Below are 7,383 nucleotides of genomic sequence, written 5' to 3' on the forward strand. Positions count from 1 at the left end.
AGATGATATACTGTTACACTTTCTGTCCATTAGGTAAAATAGAAATGGAAGGAAAGCAGGAAAAACAATGCATTGCATCTTCAAAAAAAATCTAATCACTAAAGTAAATAAGGGGAAATAACTCTTCTTCTGTTCAGTTTCCCATCCCTCTCTTCCTTTTTCCCTCTCTCCCCCATTAAAAAAAAGAAGTCTAGAAGTTTTAATTACATCAGAATCTATTTTTCTCTGTTAAGCTAATAAATCACCATTTTTCCTCAATAAACAGTGCTGATTTAACTGACAGTTTATTTTAAAAATGGATCAAACATTTGGTCATGCAAATGTTGTATTTTATCCCTAATGGAAATAATTACACTTACTTAAATGCATGAAGAAGTAAGGAGGAAATAAAATAGCCATCTATTTTATCCAGAGGTCTAGCCAGAGTCTTTACCAGAAAACATAAGGTTTTACACTGTGGTGCTATAAAATCTGAAAAACAAATGTTCCATTCACCGTTGTCCTTGGCCATTAACAAAGGGACAGGTTTTAGGATTTATGGTAGTAGCAGGTACTGCAGTGACAATCTGTATGGTTCTCTATCTTCACATTGTCCTTAAGGGTAATCTTAAAAAAAGAAAACACACACATATAACAAATAATTAGGATTAGCTGCACAGTAAAAACAGCATTGTCAAGTAAAATATGTCTGAAAACTTTTTCTCACCTACAAGTACACACACTCCTTGGGGTACATATGTACTAGAATGACCTCAGCACCAACCCATGAAGTTGCATCATCACTGGTTTTGGAGCTGTAATGTGAAGGGTTTCAGTAGTGACATGCATAGTGACCTATTTTGCTGCTCTTTAACTTGGACACTCCTTAAAGTGTCTAATTTTCCAAAAGTGTCAAGTAACCAATCTATGGAAAATCAGAAAATGTCCTTAAAATACATCACGTGGGAATTATAAAAACAAAGGCAGCAAACACAAGGGTCACCTTTATATTTAATCTCAACCAAATTCCAGCTGCTGCCTTAGGGCAAGTATAGCATTATCAGTGTAGAATAAGATCTATGTTCTCCTCAGGTGAAGAGCCAGGATTGGCTCAGCATAAAGTCAGGTATCTGGCTTTCATCACAGCCAGTGGAGACTCAGTGCTCTCTTCAGCTGCACCCACTGAGCTGTCAATTGCCATTTGAGGGGTCAGAGGCGATCTCACCAAGCCTCCAGCTGTCACTCTAGAAACACTTTTACAGGTTCTGTGTCTGTCAGCCATATGCATATGACTTCAGTGCCCTAAGGTATTTCAAATGCACCAAATCTGTGAGTGGGTAACTCAGCTGAACCTCTAGCTGTCACATTTAATGAGCCTGATTTAGGTTACCATAGGATAGACACTTGAGCTTGTTTCAACTAGCTCACCATTTATTACATGAAATTTAAAGTTTCTTCACTTGGACCAGAATCACTCCCAAAAAAAAACAAATTTGGAAGAATCTTGAAAAGAACCTTCCAGATTAATATTAAATGATCACAGTACTTGCACACATTTACAGTTTTTTCTTGGTTATACTATTAAAAAGTAAGACACCATCTCAATTAAGCTAACAAGCACAGATGGTTTTGGTCCATCATTCCCACATATGTAATTGATAGTATTGACCAGACACCTTCCCAGAGAACTCTTGTCTATGAAAGACAGAGACAAGGCAGTCCACTTATTAAAATCAAATACACACAGCAGAGCTTTTTAGGGGGGGGTGCACATCCAGGAGAGTTGAAAATACTGGTAAAAGTCCATCACCAGAGCTGCAGGTTATCATGAGACAAAGCAGTTTCATAGAATTCAGTGGCACTGCACCAATTTCCTCATCCCAGCTGAATATCAGACTTCCTACTGGTTGATGCTTTAATTTCTTGTTAAGAAAAAAAAAAAAAAAAAGGAGCCAAGGCACTATAAATAAATACCAAGGATTCTTCCCTCAAACTGCTCTCCAGTGTCCTCCAGCAAAACCATATTCTTTACTATTTACTGTTTCAGGTTAATATTGTATTCTAAAAGGAGCTTAAGTAAACCTCATTCTCACCCTCACCTTGGTAAAAGCCTTTGCTACGCAGCATGTTGCTTCTGATGTAATGTTCTTTGGAACAAGCATGGTCTTCTTGGACCTCATTGGAGTGGGATAAGCACGGGAGAAACAGCACCCAGTGCACTGGTAAATGGGTGCTCCTGGCTTGGAAAAGAATCTGTTCTCCCCTAGCTTGCACTCAGGACAACCTGCCATAAAAATATGAGGAAGATAATTTTACTTGGTTTACAGCTGTATTTTCATTTTTAAAAAGAAAGGGAAAGTGCAGGCCATAAGAGGAAGCACAAGCCACATTCTGCTGCTTGATGTCTGTAGAACAGAAAAGCACAGCTACCAAAGTTCTCCTCCTTAGGGTTTTCCAACTCTGCAACATGCACCAGCTGTAAAACTAGGCTGTGGCTTTCTAGGTAAACCACAGGCACTACTGGATCTTTTCTGGTTTTCTTCTAAATTTTGTTGATAATTGTGAAGGTTTGTTCCTGGGTACAACAACAGCTATCCCTAGAAAACTCCCTACTAGCTGTAGAAACTTAAAAGCACCAGCAGGATTTGTAGTGCTTCTTAAACGTTGCCTGTTTTCAGGTAGGGTTCTGTTATCAAGAGCTTTTTAAATGTTCGATGGTACCAAGATTTTTGTACATCACATTTTTTTATATTCTATTTGAGGCTAAATAAAAAAAAACCCTGAAACTTGCGAAGTACCCTTAAAATCTAATCCATGTCTTTCATAGAATGCTACACCACCAGCATCCCATATTCTGGGATCTGCATAGGACAAATATTCTGCATATTATGAGAAGAAGCTGTGGTTCTGCTGTTCTTAATGTTACATTGTCATTTAAATTGCAGGTGTACAAGAAACCAAATATTTCTATTCGATAGTGTTTCAAGGATTAAGGTTATCCACATCAACCTGAGGATGTGGTCATCTGGGACATGGTTGACCTAGAAAAATTAAATTTAGGGATAAAATAGGAAGCATGCTCATAGTGAAATTATCTCAATTTATTGTACCCTCATTGTCAATAAATGCAAGTGAATGATAAAATTTATGACTAGATTTATAAAATGTAAACATTTAATTATTACTCTTTTATAATTGTTCTATTTCTGAATGCTGAAAGCAACTTACCCTGCATGAGAAATTCTCCATCTGGGAAAGTATGAAGAAGATGTAGAAATACAGACAAAATGGTCAACGTGACAGTTGCATACTTCCCATAGCAATCCATGACCTGTCTAGAAATACAAATACACACATTTTTGAAGGCTGAGACCAAAGGCAAGATGAAAAGAACATAGCCCCTGCCTGATGGGGAATACTAAAGTGGAAAGAAACAAAGTTTATGAGCAAAACTGATATGCAGTGCTTTCCAGTGCAATGGATGAAGGCAGTGGAAACAAGCATCTCCTTAATTAAGACAGGAAAAAAGGCTGATCTGAAGCCCAGCTAAGCAGAATGGCTAAGAGGCTGATAATGTGATAGTTGCCTGGTGGCAAGGCTGGGTGCTGGGTACAAGTAACTTCACCTCCTCCCTCCCGCCTCCTCAGTAAGTCAGTTCATGCTGGCAGAAAACAGAGGATAAAGGAATTAAAAGCAGCCAATAGCGATCAGGAAGAAAAAAAACCACTGGCAACAAATTTGGAAGCGCTACAAATAAGCATTTAGAAGAGGTATCCAAAAGCCAGTTCAGTGTATGCATGTAGGTATGCGTCCGGGCTCCATGCAACCTATGGTTTTCCAGCTCTGCTTGGACTGTTCCTAAAAGCTTTGGAAGCATTGAACACGGTTGTCAGGCTCCTGAGAGGCAGCTGCCAGCCCTCTGTGACCTGTTCCTTCAACAAGAGTAAGCTGTGTCTGCAGGAGAAAGGTGGTCCTCCACACTGTTTAGATCTACCACCTCTTATTGTCCTGCCAAACATTTTGGGAGATGAACTGAGCTCAACAGCTTTTAAGGAGGCACACAGAGTGGATTGGCTGGATCCCTACCTCTGGAAAATCAAACACTTTTTTAAGGTTGTTTTCTGTATATCCTTTTTCCAATCCCTTAGAGGGGGTGTGACTGCTGGCAGACTTGCCTGCACTGGAACACAATTCCACAGTTCAATGCTAAGCTCTGCTCCATCCACGGGAACATTCCCCAGAGTGCCAGAAGTCAGCTAAGGGTCTCATGCACCAGCAGAAGACAGACTTTTCAAAATGATCTGTTTCTACATCATTCTGAGCCTTTTCATAACCTAAACGCTTCAATGAATCCAACAAGAGAAGTCAACCACAGGAACAACACCACACAGGACTAACACGAAAACCCTAGAGACATTATCCTGTTTCATGATTTTTGCTGAAGGCACTGTGGCATCCTTCACCCTAATTTTTCCAAGAAGACATAATGCTATAATTTGGTATACATTGTATTGCTCGAGGGAATCCCAGAGGGATATTTTTTTACATTATATTAACCAAAAGGGGAATTGAAATTGCAGTTTTAAACTTCCTCTATTGAGTCAGATTGTCAGCCTCATACCAAAACCACCAAAGAGACCTGTCAATAAACTGCAGATGTGATCTTCTCTACTTTTTCAGAGCAATAGCTGTTTTGTCTGATAGTCTTACTTGAATTTTCTGACTGTGTCCATGCTGTTAACCCAGTTAATGTTCTCACCACTCATTTCATCTCACCATCAATTCCAAGGAACCTTCTACTTTGTTCTATTAAATATTATCTTTCTTAAGCTACTGGAACAATATATAGTGCCTGAATTTCAGGGGCTCTTTGGAAAGATGGCAATTCTAAATCTTTCCCAGCAGGTGAATTCTCACCTCATTATTTACAGTATCTTGTCTTTTCCTGTTAAAGACTGCAAAAGATGTGCTAATAGCACAGGTTGTTCAGCGTTTGACATTTGACAGCAATTGCCACCATTGAGCAGGAGGAAAACACAAAGTTACTAATGAAGAAGTTTGGGACCCAATCCGAACCAAAAATTATCGATTTGCTGCAGTCTAATTCTAGAGCCTCATTTTCTCTTACTTACAAAGTAAGCTTAACCCTAAGCATTGATGTTTTAGTCACAAAGCAACTTTTAAGTTAATGTTCAAAACAAAAACTTTGACAGAATGGAAGGAGAAGGAAACTGTTAGAAAAGAAAGGAAAGCGAAAGTCAAAACATATTCATTCCTCTGTAACACTAATGAAATAATAAAGATATATTACCTCCCTTGTTCGACAAGAATAAATCAGAGAAACTGCAGGATGGTGTTTGAAGATGAGCTGTCCTTAACGCTTGGAGAGGCAAGTTCCCAAAACTGATGTACGAAAATGTTGCATCTTTCTTTTATACCAGTAAAAGCTAGATCAGATTCCTCGCCCACATCTAAGCCATTGGATCAACTGTACATTTTCTCTAATGACTGAACATCACTTTATGTAATTACCAACCCAGAATGCTGATCTTATCTTCAACCTGACTTCCATAAGGATTATTTTTTTTCTTATATAATGAAACAAAAGGTCAGATTGAGAGCACAAAGTCACTGCTGTATGAATTTCCTGGTGAACTCAAACACTGAACATCTGTATTTTTTGCTGCAGTTTTCTGTGAACAGAAGATCATTTTTAAAAAAGAACAAATTAATAATGATTTCTAACACTTCTTTCTAAACTGGGGAATACTATTTTTTTAAAAAATCATAAAACACAACTATAGAAATTGCATTGTTTTAGCAGAGAATAAAAAATAGAGCAACAGTGATCGATACAAACATTTAGAAGAATGTTTACTTTGTAAATTCTCTATTTGAATTTGATGCCCAGAAAATGAATGCATGGACAAGCATAGAAATGCAGAAGGATCGCCTTTATAAAGGTAAGATTTCTGGCAGGGTCTTATATCGTTTTTAGAACGAAGGTAATGCAATGGAAGCACTTCTGAAAACTGCATCAGAGTGCAGTTTAAAGACTTGTAAGTCCTCAATTTCAAGTGACAGAGTCTGTGTCGATGCCGGCTAAATAAGATGGGTCCTACTCATCCCTACCCTACCCATGGGTGCCTTCTGGCACCGAGGCCAAGAGGTCCAGCAGGGCCCGCATCCATTGGATGTTTCCCTTCCTCTTCCCAAAGGGGAGGGCAACACTCTAACACCTTTTGGGGACAGTCCCTGGCAATGCAGACAGCCTGGGTTGGTGCTCCAGACTCTGCTGTCTTTCCAAGTCCTGGAGAGTTGAGGGAGGTTCATTTCAGATATAAAAAGTTCACTGCAGAAGTTAAGTGCCTAAACCCTTGTTACTCACTCTGGATTGCCCTTACGGACAATGGAGAGAAATAGCCCTAAACATTTATTTCAGTACAAGATTATGGCACTTTGACCGTGTGTCTATTTTTCATCATTGAGAGCCCAGGGTAGCTACCTTGGACTGCTCACTGTCCTACCCAGAGAGATTTACAAATGTTCTATAGCTTCAAAAAAATTCTTAAACATCCAAAGGCTTAAAACGACCTTTTAAGCGCCTGCTTTGTGTCACACACTGATGGAGATGGGACACTGAAAGAGACCCCCTGCAGCTTCTCCTGTTCCTATGAAAATGAGGCTTTTATTCGCAAAACAATCAGTCTCTTCCAAAGTGTTTATTGTATAGTTGGATTTGGTGAATTGCACCTCTGTAGATTTCGGCTCCTCCGTTTTCTTCTCCATTGCCCTCTCTTTTTAATAACAGAAACACCCCCAGACTCCATTTGCTATTTCAGACACATTTATCGCAACCTTTATCACCTCTGCCTACACTAACAACCTCATCTGCTTCAAGGTGTCAGACACCTCTTTCTCTTCCGTTTGTTCAACTCATCACTGTAACAAAGTTAAACTCAAAACAATTGTCCCCAGCCTACATTGGCTTGAAATTGGCTCCTGTTTCAAAACTGAAGACGGATTTCTGCACCTGTAAGCTTGACTGGTTTTTTTGTTTTTGTTTTTTTTTTTTTTTTAATGTGTGCTGGTTTAATACAAGATAAATTAAAAAAAAAAGAAAAGTCTCTCTCCCCACAATTTTTGCTTCATTTAATAACAAAAGCATACCACTGAAATTTGAGAGCTGTTGGTAAACACAGTTTATTGAGATGCGCTTCCCTGGAAGACAGGAGCTTAATATTTCTTGTCTTTCAAAGCAAATTGATGAAAATTGCTGAAATTTATAGAGTGCCTCTGTCTTGCCCATTTCATACTCACCTCAGTTTGTAGTCCTTTGGGAAAGCCAGGATAGCTTGTAAGGCTTCACAAAAGCTAGAAAACTGTCTTCATAACAATGAAAAT

At 38.9% G+C, this 7,383-nt stretch overlaps 1 protein-coding gene across 1 annotated transcript; it reads right to left on the reverse strand.

Annotated features, from left to right (window-relative positions):
* Positions 1 to 528: 528 nt before the first annotated feature.
* On the reverse strand, positions 529 to 3,307 carry CGA (glycoprotein hormones, alpha polypeptide). The gene is made up of 3 exons (XM_062488655.1): positions 3,208 to 3,307; positions 2,079 to 2,263; positions 529 to 606 (listed from the first exon to the last, which is right to left on the reverse strand). The coding sequence occupies exons 1-3, from the start codon at positions 3,305 to 3,307 to the stop codon at positions 529 to 531; spliced, it is 363 nt and encodes a 120-aa protein (XP_062344639.1).
* Positions 3,308 to 7,383: the final 4,076 nt, after the last annotated feature.

Source organism: Cinclus cinclus, chromosome 3 (genome assembly GCF_963662255.1).
Source record: "Cinclus cinclus chromosome 3, bCinCin1.1, whole genome shotgun sequence".
NCBI lineage: Eukaryota > Metazoa > Chordata > Aves > Passeriformes > Cinclidae > Cinclus > Cinclus cinclus.